A 27,056-nucleotide genomic window follows, 5' to 3' on the forward strand; every position below is an offset into this window, starting at 1 on the left:
TACAGCCCTAGGCTGAATATGAATCTATGTCCTTCTAGCCCACTGAGAGGTGTGCTACTTAAGCCTTCTGTACCATGATGGTCCTGTATTTAAGATTCATTGACTGTTCAGGGTGGATATGACCACAGCTTTATGCATGTTGTGCATTATTATAGTTTGTTTAAACACCTTTGCTGCCATGATAAATATAACTTATTAGAACTGTTTGAATGTGCTTTGGAACTGCTGTCATTGTCTTTGTGTTCTTATTTATATAGTTGTCTAGTTCAGATGTACTACTGTTTTGCTAAATTCACTTCTGGCAGAATGTATAATGTGTCAAAAAACATACAATGATCAAATCTGTGATGTGTTGAGTGTAAAGCTTAAGTAAATTGTCAAGTGTCAAACGGTTGCTTACAATTGTATTATTAATAATGAAAAAATTAAATTGGTATCAGAGTTGGTATGTGCCTTTATTGATGTGGAATATCTGTAATCTGAATCAGCCCCACAAATCATTGTTGTATGCATCATTAGTTAAAACTGCCTGTAACCTTGAGGCACTGTATGCAAGCTATGTGGTTTGCAGCGCTAATCTTTAGAAACAAACTAAGCGCTACAGTATACTACTGGACATTTGCATATTATTAATTCAGTTTAAATGTACCATATACACTGCTGTGCAAAAGTCTTAGACATGTTAAATTTCCTCCACTAGTGTTTTCTACTATTATAACAACCTTGACTTGCACAAAGAAGGAAAAACATTGAGTGAAATAGCTTGCATCACTCGATTGTCAAGGTGTGGTATCCAAAGTATAATCAACAAGTACAGAGAAACATCATCTGTAATTGACAAACCAAGGAAGACCCAAAAAGCTGTCTTGAAGATAATATCCCAAGGAATCAAAAGAATGCAGTCATATAGGCATAAGGCAGTGGTTGTGGGCAGTGTCGTTGTCTATCCATCAACAGTCCAAATAACCTTTGACCATTGTTCCATAGTCCAATTTCTGTGTTCTTATGCATATTTTAGCCTTTTAGTCTTGTTCCCCTTTCCTAACAGAGATATTCTTACTGCAACACATCCTTTAAGTCCTAACTTCCAGAGTGACCTGCGTACTGTTGATTTGATGGATGACACCTGCGCCTTCTGCCCGTTCTGTTGTCAATGCAATGTTTGTCTTCTTTCTATTCCTTAAGGATTTGATCTCCAAGTATTACTCATCCTTGTTAGACAACTTTTTGGGTCTTCCAGTCCTGGGATTGTCAATTACAGATGTTTCTCTGTACTTGTTGATTATGCTTCGGATACCACACCTTGACAATCGAGTGATGCAAGCTATTTCACTATTTGTTTTTCCTTCTTTATGCAAGTCAAGGTTGTTGTAATATTAGAAAACACTAGTGGAGGCTTTGAGTAAATTGTTGCTGCTAATAATGCGTCAGAATAGATGCCACATGTCTAAGACTTTTGCACAGCCAGTGTATTTATATTTTTATTCTTTGTTGCGGACAGTCAGTTTTTAAGGCGGACAACCAGTGATCTGCCTTGTACTTGTCCATGGGACAATCGGAAAAATCCCTTAAAATCTAAGCATGCCAACAGAAACCAACTGATTTTAAGAGATGGCAAAGTGTTTAAAATGCATTAATGATTGCTAACAGATTAGTCTGTTCTCCATAGGCCTATAATCTCACCACTTTGGGATTGTAGGTATTTTGATTGGGCACTTCTTTCACTAACAGAGCTTGTGTAATAACAGGAATTTACTTTGATAATTCAGTTACAATTGAGACATATTTCAGGAGCCTGTTCTCTGCCATGGAAATACAGCTATATCTGTACTGTAGATGTCTGTTATCTCATAACACTGTCAGAATTGTGTTTTACATTCTGGCAGAGCTTTGACTTACAGTGCAGTGGGGTGGAGTCAGGCATTAATAAGCATATACAGATCCTCTTCGTTTTGGGAGTTTTATCTGAAAGTTTACACTTAATTTGACAGATGAGAGAGAATGTTGACAGTTAAACCTATGCATCTTGATTCTGTGTCTGGGAGGGGAAAATATAACTAAGCCCTGTTGACTACAAGTTGTTGATGTACAAACCTCTCCCATTTTCATATACCAGTAATTTTGCCTATCTAACTAGGAACAGTTCAGGCTCCATTCTGAAGCAAGTGCAAGGGTAGAATTGCAGAGATGAATAAAACAGTTATAAGAGTTTGAAACTAGCAGAACACAACTTGCAAAGTTCTGGGGTACCGGTAGTGCAAAAAAAAAAAAAAAAATTCCTTTGAATTTAAGCTTCAAGCACAGTATAGTAATGCATATATTAAAATTGCCTACAAAAGACATGACTACCCGAGTACACAAACAGCAACGTGACTTACTGCCGAGAAAAGACAAACCAAAACATTAAACTGCCCAATCTCAAATCATCCCTGACATACAGGCAGCCATTTTCAAAGAAGCATCATTAGCTTCAAAGAAAAGGTTTTATAGTTTCAGCGTTTCTAACAAACAGCACCAGCTTGGACAGCTTGGAAATGCTGATCAGACCCCCATATGTTTTGACATTGCAAGCAATACCACAGATTCTCTCACAAATTGGGAGAAAAACAGGTGTTGGAAATGAAAAGCAGCTCATACTGTAATGTTCTGTGTGACAGACGATGCCTGCAAGCTGCCTCCATATGTGTAATCCTTGTAAATGCATATTTATTTGATGAATTATTGTTTCCTGAAATTGAGGGAGGGAAATTTGGACACTCTGCAACATTCACACTCTTGTATTCATTTAGTACACTAACACCTCTACTGCATACACATGCCTATGTAACCTTTACAGATTCTACAGCTCCCTCTGCCATGTATGTATATTGGAGTCCCTGCTGTCACTCATCCCTACTTCTCCCCATTCCATCATTCTGTGTGCTCTTTAATAGGATGAAACAGCGGATATTGCCCCCTGATCCATTCCTCTGCGTGGGCCCCGATTCGCTACAGTGGCATGCCCCACTGCTGAGAAGCATCATTAACTCTGGAGACTGAAGGCCCCCCTGCTGCCAGCTGTCTAATCTAGCACTCTCTTCCACCTGGGTCAAAGCTCTGTTATCATTTGATTAAAGTGAAGAAAAAAAGGGGGCCTACAACTGTTGAATTACTTATTGTAGGACCCTATTGATGTTGTTTTTACTCTTGTTCCCACTGGGAATTGGGCAGTCAGCAGCAGGGCAGGTTAGTGGTCTACACCAGTGGTTTTCAACCCGGTCCTGAGGACCCACTGTGTCTTCATTCCAGCTGAGTTCTCAGTTACTTAGCAAGACCCTTAATTAAACTGATAATTAGCTTAATTTGATCTTTTAAGTTGTTTGCAGCTCTTAAACAGTTGCAGATATCAAGTTAGCTATAACATTTTATAAGTAACTCAAACTCTGCAACTGTTTAAGAGCTGAAAACAATTAAAAAGCTCTAATTAAGCTAATTATCTGTTCAATTAAGGGTTTAGTTAAGTAATTGAGAGCTCAGCTGGAATGAAAATCAGCAGACACAGTGGGTCTCCAGGACTGGGGTTTAAAACCACTGGTCTATAATGCTGGAATAGACTATTTACATTATATCTAGCATCAACCCTGCAAATTACAGGTGCGTTATAAAAAAAAAAAACAGTGAGTGTTGCAATCCCTTATCATGCCTTGGATAAAATACCAAATGAGTGGCCTTTGCAATTTGCCCTTTTAAGGTGCTACTGTTCAGATGTTCTTCCCTTAAACAAATATCAAACATTATTGATCACAGAGGTGAATACATGATCTGAATCAGGACCCTTAAGAAGAGAGGGATTGGCATAAGTTAGGGAATTTAAATTCAGAACCATTGCCTGGTATTTCATTGTTACCTTTGTTAAGGGCCTACAACTTAAGCCACTTGTCAACAAAAAGTGTTTATTATTAACAACAATCTATATTTATTAAAGCTATAATGAAAAATAAAGTATTTATGCTGAACATATTACAATCATTCTGAGTAACTGTAACTGTACTTACATTACTTACATTAATAAAGATGAATCGCTTCTGTTTTTAAATGAAAAAGTAAGACAACGATTTAAAAGGCCATTTAGTTGTTTCACAGAAGGAAAACTGTACATTAAATACATTTTACACAAATGGTTTAAGGTAGCAATTCAATTTTTAAAGAAGACTAGAAAAGTGTGGATAAAACACCAAAAATCAGGAGCTCAAACTATAACAAACAGTGGGTATATATTCCCCTTGATTCAAGTTCCAGCTAGAGGGTGATATATACTGTATATAAGGAAGCTTGTAATTGAGACAGTTCAACTTGTTTAAACAGTAATGATTTTTTCATACAATTTGACAAAACAACAAAAATAACATTCAATTAATTAGTCAAAGCAACTTCTATAGAATTAACTGTAAAAGATTTTCGCAAAATCACTTAGATTAAAATTTTATGTTACATGTAACTACAATTACTGTGCACAAAAACAAACAAGAAATACACATTTAGTTGCTCTTCTTTGAAAGTAATGCTCCATTACTGAAATATCTGATTCTGTAATAAAGCCCCTTTCACACTGGCACTGCTACCCAGGTCCTGGTTACCTGGGTCACAATCTCGCGTAGTGTGAAACCACCTACCTGGGTCGTACCAGTGTCAAGGGGAAATAAGTTAGCCATGAAATAAGTTAGCATTCGCCTTTTTGAGCCTTTCTACATATGCGCTAATCTTAGAATTTAAAGGCAAGATTCTCTGTGTTCATCGAAAATTACAGGAAGCCATTTGTGTTTTTTTTTTTTGAGAAACAAAAGCAAGTTTTGCATTGCAGACAGTAATTTTTGTTTAAATACAGTACTGTGCAAAAGTTTTAGGCAGGTGTGAAAAAATGCTGTAAAGTAAGAATGCTTTCAAAAATAGACATGTTAATATATTATATTTATCAATTAACAAAATGCAAAGTGAGTGAACAGAAGAAAAATCTAAATCAAATCCATATTTGGTGTGACCACCCTTTGCCTTCAAAACAGCATAAATTCTTCTAGGTACACTTGCACACAATTTTTGAAGGAACTCGGCAGGTAGGTTGGCCCAAACATCTTGAAGAACTGACCACAGTTCTTCTGTGGATTTAGGCAGCCTCGGTTGCTTCTCTCTCTTCATGTAATCCCAGACAGACTCGTTGATGTTGAGATCAGGGCTCTGTGGGGACCATATCATTACTTCCAGGACTCCTTGTTCTTCTTTACACTGAAGATAGTTCTTCGCTGTATGTTTGGGGTCGTTGTCATGCTGCAGAATAAATTTGGGGCCAATCAGATGCCTCCCTGATGGTATTGCATGATGGATAAGTATCTGCCTGTACTTCTCAACATTATGGAGATCATTAATTCTGACCAAACCCTCCAGACACTCATTCGTGTATCGTTGTCTAGCCCTCTGACGAACAAACTGCCTTCTGTTACAGCCAAATATTTCACATTTTGACTCATCAGTCCAGGGTACCTGCTGCCATTTTTCTGCACCCCAGTTCCTGTGTTTTCGTGCATAGTTGAGTCACTTGGTCTTGTTTCCACGTCAGAGGTATGGCTTTTTGGCCGCAAGTCTTCCATGAAGGCCACTTCTGACCCAACTTCTCCTGACCGGGTCCCACTGTTTTCTGCCAATTTTTAGCTGATGGCGTTGCTGGACATCTTCCGATTGCGAAGGGAAGTAAGCATGATGTGTTTTTTATCTGCTGCAGTAAGTTTCCTTGGACGACCACTACGTCTACGGTCCTCAACGTTGCCCGTTTCTTTGTGCTTCTTCAAAAGAAACCCCTGTCTGCCTTGAAATTTCTGGGAGAGACCTTGCTGATGCAGTATAGCTACCTTGTGTCTTGTTGCTGTGCTCAATCTTGCCATGATGTATGACTTTTGACAGTAAACTGTCTTCAGCAACCTCACCTTGTTAGCTGAGTTTGGCTGTTCCTCACCCAGTTTTATTCCTCCTACGCAGCTGTTTCTGTTTCAGTTAATGATCGTGTTTCAACCTACATATTGAATTGATGATCATTAGCACCTGTTTGGTATAATTGTTTAATCATACACCTGACTATATGCCTACAAAATCACTGACTTTGTGCAAGTGTACCTAGAAGAATTGATGCTGTTTTGAAGGCAAAGGGTGGTCACAACAAATATGGATTTGATTTAGATTTTTCTTCTGTTCACTCACTTTGCATTTAGTTAATTGATAAATATAATCTATTAACATGTCTATTTTTGAAAGCATTCTTACTTTACAGCATTTTTTCACACCTGCCTAAAACTTTTGCACAGTACTGTATGTTGTCATCTTATTTATCGAAATGTATTGCAGACAGTATTTTTTTTTAAAGGTTACATTTATCATAATGTATATTTACATTTAATTTGTATTATAAATACATTTTATCTTCACAAAATTGCTAGCTGTATTTTTTATTTTTTTTAAACATAAATAAATATTTTAAAAACATTACTTCATCAGTATAATTTATGTCTATGCATAGTTAAAATCACTACTTGCCAAATGTGTATTTCCTTTAAAAAAATGTTGTTTGTGGACATGTCACATACAGTGGGGTAAGGAAATAAGTGTTTAATAAGTGTTTATGTAGGCTCACTTTAACAAAGTTATATTATTTTCATGTCAAATTGCTCGGTGACTTTGAACCTTTTCAATAAATTGAGTGGGAAGGTGGGTACAAACACTTTTCTTCATGTAGAGAATAATGTTTTTGATGTTGTAATCAAGTCTACATGGAATATCTAAACCTGTTAATATAGAAAACGGACACGTTTTTAGTGGAAGATGGTGTTTTAAGGTGTATATATAATTTGAGAAATGCACAAAATGATTAGCTTCCTATACATACTGTCCTAAAGAGCAGTTACATTATTTATATGAACGTCTGTAATCCGAGTTGACATGGTGGATGTACTTGCACAGCACTAAATACTGTTGTAATTCAGATAGCTCTCCAATTTAATATAGTGTCGTGTGCAAATCACTTCTAAAATAAAGTCCCCACTCATCAGTCGTTGTATTTCAAGAAAGATAAGTCATGTCACAGGCTATTCTTTTTACTTGTAGATTATTATGTGAAACTCTGTGTGAGAACTTGCTCTTAACGTTATCTGATTTGTTTTAATTATTATGTTTTACACCAGATCTCATTATGTCAAATATAAAGACATTATGAATATAATGTAGGTATCATACAGCATCCATTGCATACCATACAGTAATACTTATGTCTATATACATTTCTCAATAACAAAGATATTTAAAAAATGCACTTTTATTAAAATAAAACCGTACACACAATACATGTACACAATTCACAATAGACAATACAAAACAGTATATACAATAAAAACAAAGGTGTAAGAGTAGGTATTGGAAGGGAAGGATATATTTACAGAAGGTGTGGTTTAATTCCATGCTGGAGTTTTTTTAGGAATCTATCATTACCAGTGTCATTCACATGGACAGCACCCCACCTAAAAAAACAAACCTGATTTAATTTCAGGATGATGAATTGAATCCCCTTACAAAATCCAAAATTGCGTTGTTCACCCAGTTACACGTTGTTGTTTTTTTTGGCGATGTCTTTACATCTTTCCAAAGACGTCGCTGGGTGATGCACGATAAAATTATTTTTGTATTTGGAAATCGCTCATGTAATTTGTTAAATCTTTTTTTCATTTTTCTAACTAATTCCACACTTTTCAATTTACCTAAACCATTGGGATCATTGGGAAATTAAAAAATAAAATCATAACAAGGGTGCTGGAACTAGGGGTGCTGTATAATTATACATGTATTTATTTCTCTTTCGCTGTATTATTTTTAAGAAGAAAACCTAATATAAATATCCGCGGTGATTACAAATTTAAAATGACAACTCTGGTGAGAGTTTGCCACGTCTTTGTAAACTGGGAATTAAACGTAACACCCATTATTAAATAATAGATAATATGTCATATTAGAAACTGTTATTACATTTTAAACACAAATATAATTGTGCATAAAAATAAATCGCACAACAAATGATAAATTATTTCTGTTTATGTCATAACTCATACACAAAATAATGCATCTATTGTATTTATTTCTCTTTCACTAATACTTGCACATATATTGCAAATAAATGTACGAAGAAAACCTATAATATAAAGTAGCCGCAATTAAATGTAAATTTTGTGAACTACATAGCCTAAAGTTAACCTATTATTAAATAATAATATGCAAAACATGTTATTAATATTACAACGTGTTTCCGATATTTACCACTCATACTGTAGCTTTTAATAAAGATCCTGAAACATTAAGAGTAAAACAATTTACTAGACACATTGGAAACATCGCAGTAACAATCTGTTCTGAATAAAAGTACAGACAGAAAGTCTATGGCTTAACCTTGCCTTTATGCTCTAAGATTCACGCATGTGTAGAAAGGCTCAAAAAGGCAAACGCTAACTTATTTCACGGCTAACTTATTTCCTGTGACACCGGTGTTAACCCGAGTCCCAGCGACCCACCTCAGTATGTGGGTCTACACGCTTTGACCCAGGTTGAGCGAGACCAAATGCTTGATGACCATTCGTGGTATCCTAGACTTGAATATGCATGAAAGCTGATGGACTGTGGTATAGGTTACAATAAGGCACGGTGTTGATAAGCACCAAGAAAGCTTCATAGGGTGCTCAGTTCACTCCTGATCTAAACACCCCCTGGGTGGTTCTGTGATATGAGCGAATATCTATTTCACCCATGACCTGAGCCAGATTCCAACCCATACCTCCGTGACTGATGCTAGCGAGAAACAGATAATCCTCAACCATCCTCTGTTCTGCTTTATAACACATTGCAGATTCAGGTTGTACCACTGTACTGTAATGTAAAAAAATGGTTTGATGTTTTACTGAGCTTCAAATAAGTGGATATATTAATTGACATTAGTCATTGATCCTAACTGGAATAGAGCTAGCATGGCAGAGCGCATTAACTAATCACTCCTTGTTCCTTTTTTATGTGCAATATTAATATGCACAATAAAGTGATAAAAAAAGACAGAGGACAAATCTAAGATTGTACTTAAATTTATACTGGAGAATTATCATATTATGCTGTGGTGCGGTAGCCTCCTAGCCCAGATGGTATTTACTGGAGGAGAGACTGAGGCACATTTCCTATTGAACTCAACAGCAGAAATACTGCTTTCTCCAGATGTACAGCTGACCATGGCAATGCTGGCAGCCACAATGCTGACATCGGTACAGGGCACTCCAGCCGTGGCCACACTGGCAGCGGTACGGGGCATTCTAGCAGTGACCATGCTGGCAGTGGTACCGGGCACTTCAGAAGTGGTATCGGTGCTAGGCACGCCGGCAGTGGTGGCACTGGCAGCAGCAATACTGATAGCAGCACGAGGCACTCCCAATAGTGGTGGCAGGCTCTGGCCACTCTGGCAGTGGTGGTGCTGGCAGCGACAATGCTGATAGCAGCTTGGGGCACTCCGACAGAGGCAGCACCACTGGCCAATCCGGCAGTGGAAATGCCACCGCTGGAGACAGTGGGGCTTCTCATTGTGGCGCTGGAGACAACCTGAGTGGTGGCACTAGCAGTGGCAATGCCGCGTGGGCACTCCGGCAGTGGTGGAGCTGGCAGCTCCTCCTTCTCTGGCCTTTGGGACGGCACCAGCTCTCTGCAGATGATTCACACACATTTAGCCTTGCAAGCACTGAGGTAGAGCCCTGCATTGGGTCTGGTATCCGTGGGTGACCCGCAAAAGCGGGTTGGTTTGGGGTCGGAATGTGAACCTCGGGTGCAGGTCAAAAAAATATAATTCTCTGGTTAGGCTCGGGCCTGTATTTGAATCACTAAAAACGTTTTTTGTCCTTTCAGCGTACTCGTCTGAAACCCTTTCCCAAAAAACATATTAGAAGATAGATGTAGCTGTATTTCCTGCACTAAAGCAGGAGGCGATTAAGGAGGAGTCAGCTGACTAAGCAGTGTTCTCGGTTTGTATTGCCGCTTGTTTGATACGTCGCAAGAATCACGTCTGCTTGGTGATATTAAAAATATCTGTGGACAAGATGAAACTAAAAATAGCGCAGGGTTTATATCATGTGGTGGATAATAGTTTGAGAGATAAAGTATGGAATTTTTTTGGAATCATAGCAATTGAAAATAATAAACTTGACTGGATTTGTTTCTTGTCATAATGTTTGTGTGTACGACAGCCACAAAACTGGTCCATCTCTGTGAAAGCATAAGTGTAGCTCCCTTTCAACTGATGGCTTGAAAGGAATAGACAGAGATAGTTAACATGCTACAATGTTAAAATATATGCAGACCACTAAAGAAATCTACCACGCTGTATAGCCTTGTCACAAGGACAGTAGAGTGGTGACGTTAGAACGAGGAAGTAATACAGAGACAACTGTTGATATGTTGAATGCACTGCTGTGCGTTTATTTAAACAGAAATAAAAGGTTTGAACAGAAAACACAACACCAAAACAGGACACGCCACTTGCGGCCAAAATAAAAAGGTAAAAAAAAACTGACAACACTAAACAAGACAGTGGACGAACACGAAACACACAAGCAGAGTGCTGGTCCTCCAGCACTCGTAGCAATCGTTTGTTTTATTTTAAATTACCTCTCCTCTCTCTCACCCATTCTCCACTTCCCGAACACACAACCCCGAGTGAGTGAAAACATGCTACTTTTATGCAGCTGTACCGAGACTAAATTGCTAATCAGTCATTCAACTGGAGTCTGTGAATTAATCATACGTGAATTAATCTAGTGCAATTTCCTGTGCTCACATATTATTATGTTTTACCTGCACGTGAAATGCTGTGCAATCCTCATGCCTAAAATCAAATATACATTTTAAATCGTGTGAATAACCCATATTATATCCTGTGCACCAACTACAATACACCAACATTAACAAATACAACATATAACAAAAATATGCACAGGGGCGGGGCACACTGCCACAGGCCTATTGTATGAACTCAATCTCTGGAGAATGGTTGAGATATATGTGTGTGAGTGTGAGAGCATGAGTGAGTCAGTTGACTCAGGCAGTAGGTAAAGAACAAACACTTTCGGGTCTAGGTCGGGTTGCAGGTCTTATTAAAGCAGGTCGGGTTGTGGGTAAGTAGATGGTGTTGCAGCGTGTTGTGGGTTCGGGTCAGAAGCACTCATGATTCTGAGGTAGACGCCCCAGCCACTCTCCTGACGTTTAGCTGGTGACAGCTCCCTCTTCTTAGGCCCTCAGACCGGCAGCACCTCTCTCGCTTACCTGTGAGACTGGCCACTCCTCCCTTCTTCCTCTTTCGGGCAGGTGGAAACTCCACTTCCCCCTGAAAAAGGCAACACCTAGTACTCCTTTGTATTTCAAGCTTTACTGAACCTATACAGATGCTTAATATACGGTTGGCTAATGCAGCAGCCAACGACTCTGGTGTGCTCGGCTTTCTGCATTATGATCATTGAATCACAGTGCTCTGGGGATGGAATTGGCATACAAAAGCACACAGGGTCTAAATTTCATGATCTCAGTAGTGACAGATCTAAAAACTGATTTTTTTTTCAACGTTTATCATGGATTTAAACAATCCCTATGAAATCACAATGTAGAAGATATGCAGCTCAGTATATAATATAATGTATAGGATGCTGTACAATACAAGTGGATATCCACTCTGAGAGGTCAAAGCAGCTACCCACGAGTGAGTTTATTGGTCTCTCTGACTTTGAATATGTGAAGATCTGCTTGTATCTTACACAGCACCTATACCATATGTCATATTCAATAAGAATAATTTGAATGTATAGCCTCTTATGTGAGGTAAATTCAATCAGATACAGACCTTAACTGATGCATAATTTGACCAATTGTCTCTTGATTTATTTGGGCAACACTATTTAATCTGGGACGCGGAACAGGAGATGTGTTGCTAGGCAACCAATTGAGCAGTTAGGCTCAACCGGCACTGAGCTGATTGGGAGGGCTGGATTAGCTGGAGGGGGTGCCCGGGGAGGCTGCGCACACCTCAAAAAGCCTTTGCGCCACAATTTGAAGCTACTGCATGGCTATAGCCACACATACAGGCGCTGAGCGGAAACTTGCTGTGTTGACATCGAGGAGGAGAGTGTCTGCTCCATGGAGAGAACTACTACACAGAACCCTTCCACTGCAAGACGGTGCTCGTGAAGGCATTGCCCAGCTGAGGCCGTTTGAAACGGCCATTTCAAGAGGCTGGAATCTCCATGAGGATGCTGGGACACCAGGAGCCCAGAAGTAGGTCAATTTAGAGGATGTTGATCCCAAACAGTATAGAGAGGGTTTGCATAGTGTAGTAGGTTCCTGGAGAGGGACATTCCATTAAGTGGGGTCTCAAACTGTGCTTTTTAGCTTTGTTTTCTTTGTTAAATCTGGGGCTAGGATTACTTGTTGATACCCTAGCGTCGGGGCCTGTGTTAATTAAATCTGCTCATCTGTGCCACATGTCAACACCCAATGCTGTGTGTCTGCCTCATCGTTATTCAGTGACGACCCACACATGTAACAGTTCCCCTAGTTACAGTGATTGTGTCAAATTAATTCTAAATATACATTAATGATAAATCTGTGTTGTCACTGAATATGGCAGAAATACAGAATGAAGAACATCCCATTTTGTCTTCAGTGTAGAGGAAGCTAACTATAGATGAAAACTTGCTGCTGTTTCCAGATATCTAATCACTTGTTATAGTTCTATATCACTCCAATGGTCTAGCTACAATCCGTATATATGACCTTCAGCAAAGTTTTGTTAGCTGTCCGTTAATGTTCACTCAGTAAAGAACAGAGATGTTTATTAAAAGACTGTCTGCAGTAATATGTGTGTATTTTTTGATTTTGTAAAGAAATCATCATCCTTTAAAAAGACAATTGTTTTTTACGTTGCTCACTCAGTCTATTTGTGAGTTCTGCAGGTAATGCGGTTGTCTATTGAGTCAACACATCAAGCAAGTCTATACCCTTAGTTCCTGCTGTAAATATAGATTTTTGAAAGTTTTTGAAAGCATATTGTTGGGTCCAATATTGTTTCTTTTTCTTTTTGATTTTCTAAACATCAGAAATTAGATTATCCCAACAGCAGTTGGCATTTATTTGGCATCATTTAAATGCCTGTTAAATCAGAAATGCTGCATTTTCAGAGCAAACAATGGGCAGGATTTTCAAAAGTTTGTAAATAAGTCCAGTGTTTATCAACAAATCGGTATGTAGCATTGATTTTGGCTTTTTCAAGCAGTCATTATGCCTATTTCGTTATTAAATAATCATCTTAATGTGATTTCCAAAATTATGGAGTTACTAAATAATGTTAATATCTTAATGAGCAGTGCTTCTTTCTTTTGTTTGTGTGAGAATTTAAAAGCAAATCTGTGTTGTCCTAATTTATCAAGGAATTAACAGAGACTACCTAGATAATTCAATATTTATAGTTCTGGAAATATTTTAGACTTTTATATACTTCTGGTTATGAATGAGATTTGTTCACTTGTTTTAACAATTTGTAAGCTTAAGCCCAGAACACACTGCTCAATGACATCAGGGATGGATGTATGGATGCATAAAGTACATTGGCAATGTGGTGAATCAACAGGTGAAAAGATAAGGCTATGGCAGTAGTGATAAATATCAACAATTTTGGCTAGAACTTAAGGCGACTTGATCGTGAAAACCACATATGACTGGAGACATGCATGTATTATCTGTCTCTATTAAACACACACACACACCCATACATGCACATGTACATGCATACATACATACATACATACATACATACATGCATACATACATCTATTACATGTATGTATGTATACCTACAGACATAAACGCAGTATTCCATTGGTTTGTGTATAATGTCCTTGCTAATATTTTTTGAAAACTAGACCTGACTACCCCACATTGTACTTTTTAACTATTAGATTAAATATTTACAGAATAGAAACTGCCACTATAATCATGATTAATTACTTATTAATAGCGTTATCATTAAATTATACCAAATCATATTTTTTTTTTATTTTCAAAGAAGGTAAAAATGATTTCCATTACATGAGAGTAGTTAAAAACTTCATGCTGATTTGAACTCGGCTCTCGCCAAGATAAGCACCAACTAAGACTTAGATTTACGGTAAACTAATGTGATCCATCTGCATCTCCATCCATTTGCGTTTCTTTCCATCTGTTGATGTAGATAGCTTTCTGCCTGGTGTTCATGGCTGAAGTGTAATGCTGGCTCCAGGGTCAGCTTATTTTGCCTCCCTAGCACATCAGCACACATAACGGATGCGATGCTAGCTCCGGGATCAACCAAGTGCGGTCTCCCCAGCGCATCAGCATGACAACCGTCTGGGTTGAGCTAAGTAGGGTACATCTCTGGGGTCTTCAAGTGGGCACTTTCTGTCCTCGTTGTTTCATTGACTAGCCCACTACACCTCAAGAGGGCTCAACAGTGACTCTGGCATCCCAGCATCATCCCCCTCAGTCCCCCACTCAACTCAGCTCAGCTTACTTACCCGTACATCAGCGTTGCTTTCTTTCTATTGTGCTTGAGATCCCCATCAAGAATCTTTCCGTCTCAACCACAGCCAGTTGCTGCTCCTTTCTGCTGCTTAGGATAAGTTCTTCATTGTGCGATGCAACTCTTGGCCACTGAACCCGAAATCTCTGAGAAACTGGGTTGTAGAGTGTGCCACAAATCCTTGACAACCCACCTCCACTGGGTAAACTTGGACTCTCCATCCTCGATGTTCCGTTTTAGCAGCTAGTTGAGCATACCGAAGTTTCTTCCTCTCATATGTCTCATCCACAGCATCCTCCCATGGCACTGTTAACTCTACCAGATGAACAAGGAGTGCTGATCCAGACCAGAAGACAGTGTCTGGTCGAAGGTTAGTGGTGGCAATCTCAGGTGGAAAAATAAGCTGTTGACCAACATCTGCATCTTTCAGTCTCCAGCAACTTCCAGTTGTCCTGGGCGAGGCTTGGTTTTAACTCCTTTTCATGGTGGTTGCTCTTCTGGAAGGAGGAAAATTGTCTTTTGTGTGTAATGCTTTGATGGAACTGGTGGCAACTTATTGGTCAGGTTACACTTGTCTTCCAATGCTAAGGCCAAACATTGCAGCACCTGGTCATGGCGCCAAGTAAACCGTCCTTGGCTAAGACCCACCTTACATCCTGTCAAAATGTGCCTTAATGTTGCAGGTGATGAACACAAAGGACACGAGGGATCCCACCCACCCAGAGGTTTAGGTTCTGTGTCGCCCAAATGTTGATAAAGTCAGCAAAAACACGTTTTCCCTTCATTGTAAATAAAAAAACGTGATTTGGTATAATTCAATTATAATGCTATTAATAATCATGCAGCATGGTCCTAAACAGTTGTGTTAAGTATACTGTAAACATTTTGTCTAATAGTTAAAAAGTGCAATATGGGGCTTGCTTTCAAAAGATATCACCACGGACATGAATGAAATACTAACGTGATCGAGATCATTGACATGGTTTTTGTCTAAAGTATTGGTAATATTGTCAGACTCCCCCCACACTATGTACAATCACTGTTACACGTCTGTATGTCACATGTCTGTATTATAACATCTTCTTACAATACTGTAAGTGTTCGGTGGCTATTTCTATTCATGTTGAATTTATTTATCTCGGAGGCGATAGTTATTATGTATAATAACTAACAACTACAAACACCAATGACACTTCAAACTATTTATAGCCTACAATTGTATGTACTACAATACATACAAAAGTAGATGTAAACATAAGAAGGTAAACATATATATATATAACCAATATAGAGAGATGGATTACCCCCCCCCGCCCCATCCAAAAAATAAATAAAAAAAGAGATTGTGCTGTCCAATTTTTACGCACTCGCCAGATAATCGTAAATCAGCATTGTATAAGTGAAGTTATCTAAACAAATGTAATGTGATGACCCAAGCTTCCAGCAGGATGGATGACATTGGAGACGAGATTTCCAGGGCTAAATGACATCAATACCTCTCACAGGCCCTGTTTTGGCCAGGACCATGCCACCAAAACAACAAAATCCCCAGTAGCTAGCTAAAATGTAGTTCCCCCGTACCTTATATGCTCTCCAACCGTAACACAGGCTCCTAACCTCTCTCACACCGATCAGATGCACCACAAGTTAGGCACTTCAGTTTCTCACACTGTTTTTGTGTCAGTCGATTTTACTATCCGTCTCTCATGCTATCTCGCTTGCTCTCTCTCCTCCCGCGTTCCCGCGTCCCAGGTATTTATACTGCCCTGTTTCTCCCGCTTCCTTCCGGACCGGCCAATTGCAGTTCTTCCTTGCATGCACACACACACACACACACACACACACACACAAACACACACACATTGCCCCTAGCTAGGTGGCATAATCTGAACCCTAACTCTACACAAAACACCAAAGCACAGGACACATAAACAGGACAAACACAAAAGTCCAAGAAAGCCCCCTTTGGGTGGTCGGGTCACTGCAGTACATTCTGCATAGCAAAAGGCACCATTTTAAATAAAGTTAACAAAATATACACAAAATGGATAATCCCCTTATTTTTTTATTTCATTTCCACCTGAAGATGTACCTAATTTATTTAAACACCTGATTCTAACTATCCCATTAATTGAGCTGATTAAACCAGGGGTTCAATTATTTTTTCACATACCCTGAATCTTAATTACTCATTGTTTGTCTAATTCATACAAAATTTTTTTTCAAAAGACATGGAATTGGTTAATATAAACCCGACTGGATATTTTAGAAAAGTTTTGATTCAAGAAGGCTATCATGGTAATATAGTAATAGTTCCATAAACTATGGAATTTCCATAATTATCATTGGGGTTCACAAACTTTTCACAGCATTATATATATATATATATATATATATATATATATATATATATATATATATATATATATATATATATATATATATATATATATTTTTTTTTTTTTTTTTTTTCAGGAACCAGCAGATAATTTATATAGACCTAATAAAAGACTGATCAGCTACAAACGTTTTTGAATAGTAATTTAAAAACACCAAGAAAAAGAAAGCCTGACGAGGCTACCAAAAATATTTTAAAAAGAATTCTGTAAAATATTATATACATAATGTTAAAATAATACAAATATACTGTACTGTATATTTAATAACCGATTAACCCAAAACAGGCAGTAGTGGTTTGTATGTTAACAAAACAAAAAATAATTGCAGAATTGGTATAGATCTCGCTAAGACACAACAAATATTTAAATTAATATATTGTAGCTATTTTCATTAACATATTTTCTCTTAGAACATACAACAAAATGTATACTTTGCGAATTGTCACAACGAAAATGTAAATTGCTGTACGTTTGTATACATCTACATATTAATACATCAAATCAGCAAGCTGCATGAATGCATTTTGTTTAAAAAAAAAAAAAAAAAAAAAAAAAAACACGAAAAGACAAGCAAAGCATTCTTTGTTTTCGTGGACATTTAAATCTGTGTTTTTGCTAGTTACAATTAGAATGGAAAGTTAAATGTAGCATTTTTTCCTATGAATAGTAGTTCTAAAGCCTTTCAAACCATAATAATGTAAGTATTTTATAACTGTGCTGTGTCCTTCTTTTTTTCACCAGATTAACAGTGTTGATAGCAGCTGTGCACAATTTACGAACATTTCAGACATCCATTCCCAAGATGTTTGTAACTTTGAGGTTCTACTGTACTTAAGTATACTATATAAATACAGATGTAATAAACTGTGTCCTCACAAGGTGTCAGTGTTGCAGCCATTATTTGTGTTGCAATGTCCTATTTGACATGTATGCGCTCTTGTCTCCCTTCAGCCTGTGCCTTGTTCTGTGTGTCTCGTGGTAGAGCAGAGGGAATGCCTTCAGTGTAGAGCATACCGCACTCCTGAACCAGCTATGAACCACGAGGAAGAGGCAGAGCTGGAGGAGGAGCCCAGCCGCATCAGGGGGGAGGGGAACGAGGCCGCGGAGGCTTACCTGGAGCAGCCCAGTGTAGAGGAGGAGCAGCACTCTGCCGCCTTCCCTGTGACTATCCCTGCGGCCCAGTGCCGCAGGCAGGACATTACAGCGGGAAGGGAGAACAGCCGGAGACGAGCACTCCAACAGCAGCAGAACAACAATAGTGAGGAGGTTAGGGTACAACATCAACAACAACAACAGCCACCACCTGCAGCCCGTTACCGCAGGTTTGACGCCTCAGGAAGGGTGACCCGGGTTCGAGGGCAGCGAAAGCCACAGGAGGACACAGAGGTGGAGCAGCAACAGCCGCTGCAGAGACCAGCAGCAGCCCGATACCGTAGACAGACTGACGGGGAGGCTCGGATTAGAGCTCAGCAGCAGAGGCAGAGGCGGCAACAGCAGCAGAGAGAGGCAGAGATGGTGGAGGTAGAACAGCAGCAGCCTTCACAACCCCCACCACCACCACCACCACCTCCACAGCAACCAGAGGCAGAAGATGAGCAGATGGAGGAGGAAGAAGGGGGTTTGGGGCTCACAAGGTCAGCCAGCACTGAGAGCGGCTTCCACAACCACACAGACAGAGCCGAGGGAGACATGGGGATGACCTCAGAAGTGGAGGCAGAGACAGCACTGGAAGGGGAGGCGGTGGAGGATGAAAATGCCTACGCAGTGCACTACCGTCCAGAATCAGAGGAGTACACAGAGAGTGCCGAGGCAGAGCAGCATGGGGGACCCTACCAGCCCCAGCCTCAGCCACCACCCCCTCTAAACCCACTCCCACACTTTCACCCTCACGAACAGGATGAGGAGGCCATGAGTGCAGCCTACTCGGCTTATGTATACACTCAGCGTCTGTTTCATGGCAATGAAGGGGAGCAGGGTGATGGAGGGGGTAGTGGTGTTGGGGAGGGACAGGAGCCCTACTCAGAACCCTATGCTGACTATGGTCTGCAGGAGCATGTTTATGAGGAAATTGGGGACACCCCACCAGAGGGGGATGATCCCCAACATCGGAGAAGCGGCTTCCGTCTCTTTGAGCGCGAGAGCTATCGGCAAGAGGCGCTGGGCGCCCGGCTGCACCACTATGACGAGCGTTCGGACGGAGAGTCAGATAGCCCTGAGAAGGAGGCAGAGTTTGCACCCTACCCCCGCATGGACAGCTACGACCAGGAGGAGGACATAGATCAAATTGTGGCTGAGGTCAAGCAGAGCATGAGCTCTCAGAGTCTGGATCGAGCTGCTGATGAGGACAGGCCCGAGTCTGAGCAGAACTCGCAGGAGCACAAAGGCAAGTCAGCAGGGGAGGAGGAGGAGGAGAGCAGTCCCCCAAAGCCTTCAGCCACCAGCCCTACCGGGGAGCAGCCCTTACAGAGACACAGCAAGGAGAAACGAGATGCCATCTCTCTGGCTATCAAAGACATTAAGGAAGCCATCGAAGAGGTTAAAACACGGACCATTCGCTCTCCCTACACGCCAGACGAGCCAAAGGAACCCATCTGGGTAATGAGACAAGACATCAGTCCGACCAGAGATTGTGACAACCAAAGGCCACTAGATGGAGAGGTAAGTATTCATTCTATTTTTTATAGGGGAGAAGTCTGGGTATTTTTTGAGATTACTAAACTGTGCTACAAATTAAAAAAAAAAAAACACTGAAAGGAGATTTGTGCTTAAAAATTATTATTGGTTAATTGGAACAGTTTTGTTGAACATTTTGTGAAACTGAAACCCTTGCATTTTAGTAAGCATTCAAAAAATATGTCCCTTGGTATTTTCTCTATCCCACATGACCTCGTACATAAAAAAAAAAGTATGTATCGTAGAAATAGAATAGCTTAGGTTGCTGGAGGTATTTTGTTATTTTTTGATCCCCAGAAATGTCGGATTAACAGCAAAGATTATCAATTCAGTTGATTTTCATTATTTATCAATTATGTGTGTGATACAGGATTACAGAGGAAGAAATGGTGTTCTCAGTACACAGGATTTCTATTCTTTTTTGTGAACCTTTTCTAAACAATATCAACATTAAGCACAAATGTCAACATTAACAAAATAAATGTACTGGGAGTTGAACATTTGACAACACATTGTACATTAGCGACAGGGATCGAAAAGAATGAAAATACTTTAATTCTGCAAATTGTGCAGATTTTAAACATTTGCTTTAATTTCTGACAAATTAAAGACCTGAACCGTTTTTGTAATACATTATTGTAATACTGTGTCACATTGTTAGCTGGCAGGTTTCTCTATTGCATTTTATTCTTGGAATGTAGTCAAAAAGTAGTTCTGTTATATTCAAGACAAACCATATCTTACTTCTCTTGTGAAAAGCGTTATCATATTTTCAGGAGTTACTTGAATTAGATGCCATGAGAGAAGAGGATCAAAAGTGTAGAAAGTTTTAAATATAGATTGAAAACAATCAGCTTAAAAAAAGAAAAAAGGCATTGATTTATAGGTGTTTTATATATATATGCCAGGCAGAAAACTTTTGCCCATCAGTCTGTAGAAAACATATTGCATTTGAATTGACCTGCTGAAATACTTTCTCTTTTTTCCATCTGGTGGTTTATGCTGTATATAAAAAAAAAAAAAACAGAGAAGGACTTGGTTCCCTGGGTAACAGGCACGGGAATGCAGTGGAATGAAAATAAAAAATAAAAGCACTTTTCAGGTCCAAGTACAACAGAATGTCTTAAATCTCCTTGACTCTCTCACAGCCACCTCATACCTCTTTAATTATGCTGGCTCACTTTAAAGCTTTATGTTTGGATTTAACCCTTAAGCTACACTGCATATTTGCTAGACACCAGGCAGACATTATAAGTAGAGCCATGTGAAATTGTTTTTATTTTTTTATAATTTTTCATATTCATTTTCACATTTCTTTAGATACACATAAATAAAACAACTAAAATAAATGTATATCAATAATAGCACAGTATACATCATGTTTTAACTACATACATATTTTTTATTAAACATTATCCAATTTTTAAAAAACATTTTGACAAACAGACCTCGCACAGAAAAATAATTTAGTTACCATAATTTCTCATTGGCGGCAGTAACCTTAGCATACAGTCCCAGACTCTTTAATTAACTCCCTATTTACAGTAAATACTGCCCATGACCTCTATAAAAATACAAGAAGATAAAATACCTACACTGCCCTACGATTGTGGGGCTGTCATAATAATTGCACATACAGCCATCTACCCATTAAAAAAAAACACATAGGGTTTGTATTTCACTCCAATTGCACTGAAGCAGTATACAGCAATTCTTAGTATTTAAACACTAAGCAAAGCAGATTCATTCATTCAAATCCATTCAAAACCAAAACAGCATTTGCCCCAGTGCAAAGTTTGCACCACTACAAATAATTAGCTTATCAATACAAAATACTATACAAGCTAGCAAGCCATATTTTCCCCAAAAGCAATAAACAGCTAAGGGTGCTTAACGACGGTATCTTTCTACTCCCATTCCAGCCGACAGCTGCAAAATCTGCACATCATTATTTTGTCAGTGTCAGCCAAATACATCCCCTCATGCTCAAATTATTTGCAGCGCAGTTTAATTGTTATTCGCAGTTTAGCCATTTTAGAAACAAATATCTCTTTCTCTTCCATCACAATTTTAATTCACAAACGACTGGCTCCCAGTTATACATCTGAACAAGTGCTAGTCAGAGCTTTCCTTTCCCTTCAGACCGTGTCTATGGTAACGGCTGAGCCTTGACAACTACGATTCCAAGTATTTATTTAAAGCATTTTCTGTATAAACCTCCCAATTTAAAAATGTCACTCTATGTTTGTGTTATAATGATTTTTTGTGTTATTTATTTTTATATTTGCATTTCGTTTTATATGTTACATTTTGTGTTATTTCATGTTAATTCATATTTGTGGAAAACACTGCTCTAATTAAAAGATTTCACTGAGTCATGGGATAACTTTATACATTATATTCAGTGGCACAGATAGAAACAGCATGAGACATAGCTAAGGCCCTGTGAAAATCGCAATTTCGTTGTCTGCCGAATACCACGTTTTTTGTAAAATTTGTTTAATATTCGCAAAAAATAAAATGAGAATGTGTATTAAGTCTTTCATTAAAAAGAAAAAACCACACACACCTTAACTAAACTGTACAGCTCTGCCCAGTGTTACGCAAGTTTTTGTGTGTACTATTCTGCATGCATAGAGTGCCATGGCAATGATTATGTCTATATTGGATCTAGGCGGGAAACACTGTACACTGCAAACAAGAAAATGGATGTCTGTAAAAAACAAAAAAAATAATTGCCATATATGTTGAAATGCCGTCATAATTTCCACATCATGTTGACAAATATATACCAGAATTGATCGTAGTTTTGTCAGTAGCAATTTTTTGTAGTTTGATTGATCTGGCAGTTTTCCAAACTGTCGTATCGCTTGTCGCTTCTGGTGTGTATGGTTGGCAGGTATCACTCAATGATAAATCGCATCGCATGTGGTGTGTGGAGGCCTTGACTCTGGGTGACGAGCAAAGCGTTTTGATATATGGGTAGGTTTTTACTGCACGGAAGCAATCCAAAAATATGAACAGAAATAAATGAATATTTAGTGGAATGTATGTATGCTTGTGTTTTAGTTATTAAATGTTAATGCTTTAAAATAAAACACAGTTTAATGTTAGTTTTGAATCAACATTTTTGTTCATTTTTTAATGGGGCTGAACCATTTTGGACACTGTACATAGTTTGAAGTGGAGATTAGCGCAATCTCCAAGTGATGTTCAAGGTAAGAATTCTAATGACTTTACTCACCTTTGCTGTGTTAAACAAAATTGAAATTCTATACACACAACTTGTGAAATACCTCATCCCGTGAAATTTGATACTTTACCAGTGACACTACCATGAAAAGCACTTTAACAATTTCTGTGACCTCCCCCTTAGACCTTTTGATTGATTCATTCAGTTAATCTTCTGTCTGGCTTTGAAGAGAATCTGGGGCAGATGTATTGTTGATTAACAAATCCACAGTTTGTGCTACGAATCCACAGTAAAATGTGACTTCGTCAACAAAACCAGTCAGAACAATTCAACAGAAAGTGAATACCATTTTATTACGCAACAATAATTTCAACAATTAGTTAATTACACTTAGAAAAGAGCTTTGCGATTTCAGTTTAGCATTTCATATTGCTTGATAAAAGTAATACAAGTACACATTAACCCAATGTAAAAAAAAAGCTTTCGTAATTACAAACTGTGACAAAGTGCCTTTATTTACAGTATAACCATGTGCACAGTTCTGGGTAACTAACACTGTCTTTAGTCGACAACAAAAGATTTAAAGGTTTTAAAAAGTAAGTAGCGCTGTTCCGAAAAATATAGCGTTACCCGTCCCCATGTGTTGCTACAGCTGTTTAAATAATGTACCTTTTTAATTGTTCTTTTCATTGTAAGCATCCTGACATTTGTTTACACTTCTAACTTTAAAGTCTGTTAAATGTCCACTCTAGTGCTCTCATAGTGTATTATGAGAGTGGATTATTGCCCACATTGTCAAACAGATAACACAGCAATAACACTGTGTAACAAATTAGTTATTTATTTTTTTTGTTCCTGGGTAGTAAGTGTTATTTCCTAATTGCTTATGCCTCAAAAGTATAGAAAATGGCTATTATTCCCCACAAACTTTGCTTTTGTGACCAGGACAATGATATTTTGAAATATCACTATTTCCAATGAGAAAACGGATGCTTTTGTGTCTTTTCGTTCACATAAAGTCAGAAAAAAACAACATATGAATCTAAATTAACATGTATTTATACTAAAGTAATACAAAAATGACTACAAAAGATTTAGAAGTGAGTAGTTTTTCGAGATTTACGATTATACTGTAAATAAACTGACTTTATGTGAACGAAAAGACACACATTTGCCCGTTTCCCATTGGAAATAGTGATATTTTGAAATATCATTGTCCTGGTCATAAAAGCAAAGTTTGTGGGGAATAATAGCCATAATAATAGACAGTGTTGTCTCAGGAGGTTCGGGGAAGCGAGTACCCAGTCCTGTATATCAGCTCTTTCCCCGTGAGAAAAACTATAGTACCATCGAGAAGGAGTGTTCCACAGTAAAATGTATTGGTCGAATTATCCTGGTGTTCCTCCCACATCTCTCTGACCAGATCAAGCACACCCCGGGGTCTTCGCCCATACAGCAACTCGAATGGTGAAAACCCCATAGAAGCCTGAGGTACCTCTCTGATAGCAAAGAGAAGGGGGTAATCACCTGGTCTCAGTAGCTCACGTCACTATTAATAAATCTGTATAACATGTTTTTGAGGGTCTTATTAAAAAGCTCCATAAGACCATCAGTCTGAGGGTGGCAGTGACACAAATGGAGCTTGTGGGATGGCTCTGGGGCTGGCCTTCTGACAGTCCCCACAGCGTTCGCAAAAATACCTAACATCACCATCCAGCCTCGATTTGGTCTTGTCCCTTCGCAAATGACCAGACAGAGGAATAGCGTGAGCCAATTGCAACACATTTCCCTCATCTGGGGTAACTTTTCAACACGGTACAACAGATCTCGATTAATGTCAAAGTGAGATTACATGGCAGCGCGTCTGGGCTCGACCACCTGACCATTAACCACAGCTGTTTGGTCAAAGAGTTTGCCCAGCACATCCTCACACCCTTGCTCAAGTCGGATCAGCTCCCATGGCTTCTAGCTCAGGATTGGGTCAGTCCTGACTGAAGGCAGCCGAGCCAGACCCCTGTGCTGACTTCGCGGCCTCCCTCCCAGACTCTTCATCAATCGCCCCCACCAGAAACTTCTCGGACTCCCTCCACTGCCCACCCTCATTCTTAGCGGCCCGGTGTTCCCGTTTAGTTTTTCAGGATCTAAATCTATGGCAGTACCATGCAGAGATGACGTCTCGAGACCCGGTCTCAGTCTCAGGGCCGATCTCGAGGCCACATTTTAAGGTCTTGTCTCGGTCTCGGGCCGTCTCTCCAATTACTTCCTCTTTCTTAGCCAATAGGGAGGACGGGGCTGTCACAGCAGCCAACCAATCTTTAAACTGCTTGCAGTCCCGTCCCAGAATTACAGGCACTGGCAACTGAGGACACAAACCCAATTGCACTCGCGTCACGTACTGGCCAATTTTTTAATTCACATACATTTTAGGATAAGTGCGCACATCCCCATGAATACATTTAATATGCACATGTCCTGTTATTTGCTTATGCCCTGTTGAGATCAAGCTGTCTTGTATTAGGGACTGACTACACCCTGAATCTAAGAGAGCCTGGGTTTGTATCATCCACTGACACAGGAATAACAAAATCCGTCTGCTGGAGTGACTGATGAAATGGAACAGTCTTACCTGGTCAGATGACGTCACATCCCGTAGCGGGGCAATCCCGATCCATGTGGCTCACCTCCCAGCTTGTTCTACACATCAGTGAATTGGTTTCTCCCTCACATTCTACCACAAAATTCCTTTCCACATGAACACCCACCTTCTAATTTTTATTTAACTTCTGGACAGGTTCAGGAACAACAATAATTTCCTCACCACTTTGTAAATCTCCATCTCCAACAAGTTTACAGTTACGTACTTCTCAAAAAACTGATCGCTGGCAATAATATTTAGGTCTTCATCTGTTTTATGTTTGGCAAAACCTAGCAATAACTTTACTCTTTGTTCCCGGTTCACATTCCTTTGCTTTTTACATTTTTATTTTTCTAATGCCAATTTCATGTTCTACATCTAAAACATAATCCTCGCTATGTACAGTTTACAGGGGTCGCTGGTGAGTAGTGGATATCCTGTCTGACCTAAGCCCCTACCCCCCCCAGGTGGCGCTCGACCAATTGTTCGTCGCCCCCTTGGAGCTCCCGTCCACGATCGGCAGTGGAATAGCCTAGACTCGAACTGTTGACGTCCAGGCTATAGAGTTGTGGCAGGAAATGGCTTTGCGGTGATGTCAGACCAGAAGGAAGCCACATAGGTCAGGGAGCTGCAGTTTCAACAAAAAGGCTTTTAATTAATACAATTTTGCATTGGATGTAGATCACATGTCTGATTTGGATGAACTGGGAGGATATGTATGCATGCCATGTTGGAATGTAACCGATTTTAAAGCAGTTTAATAAAAATAATAATAACCCCTGGCAACAGAACATTCACCCAAATTTAAATGTTATTTTAACACAATTTTATAATGAAACATGCAGTAAGTCATTATGTGTTCTGTTGTGCTCAGTTTTACATTTTCCTTAATGCCTTTTATACTGCATTTTGTGAGAAGTTTTTTCCACAGCATGATTTATTTATTGTAAGTTAGAGAGACAGAGAGAATTGCTTTGAATAATTAAGCAGGACTCAGGTATCAAAAGAAGGGAACACTGGATTTGCTAGAACCTATACGCAATAACTGTCCCGCATACTTGCAGTTAATGAGTTGTGTTCTACTGATCGTACATGCTGTGCATTAATAGGCAAATATTGCATTTTGAATATTTAATTTTTTCAGAGAACCATTGAGACATAAAAGCTGTAATGTAAGGAAACGTGCAAAGGGATTTGTGGGTGCAAAACCCCCATAATGCTACCATAAATCATGTTTAATAGCCTGAAAATGCAGCTTATGAAAGAATGGTGTTCACATGGAGTTCTGAATCCACTATCAAATTTGCACTTTGCCATCATTAAGCCATTAAAATGATATTGAAATATATTCAAATGAAGAAAAGAGCATGGAACTGGGCAGGATCTGGACACCAAGCAGGCGCAAACATTATAATGTGATGAAAGGATTTTGCCTTGTGCTTAGACAATTGCTGACCCTCCAAAAACTTAACACCTCTTCATACAAAGTGCAAACCATTGTAGAAGCAAGTAACTAAGAGC

The 27,056-nt window shown here is 39.1% G+C and overlaps 1 protein-coding gene across 2 annotated transcripts in view; it reads left to right on the forward strand.

Annotated features, from left to right (window-relative positions):
• The window catches only part of LOC121319230 (amyloid-beta A4 precursor protein-binding family A member 1-like), a 112,965-nt gene that overhangs the window by 58,854 nt on the left and 27,055 nt on the right, over positions 1-27,056 (forward strand). For both annotated transcript variants that reach the window (XM_041256443.1, XM_041256452.1), the window contains exon 3: positions 17,986-19,692. In XM_041256443.1, coding sequence (XP_041112377.1) covers positions 18,067-19,692 — 1,626 coding nt within the window. In that variant the 5' untranslated portion in view covers positions 17,986-18,066. The remainder of the gene's footprint in view (positions 1-17,985; positions 19,693-27,056) is intronic.

Source organism: Polyodon spathula, chromosome 1 (genome assembly GCF_017654505.1).
Source record: "Polyodon spathula isolate WHYD16114869_AA chromosome 1, ASM1765450v1, whole genome shotgun sequence".
Classification (NCBI taxonomy): Eukaryota; Metazoa; Chordata; class Actinopteri; order Acipenseriformes; family Polyodontidae; genus Polyodon; species Polyodon spathula.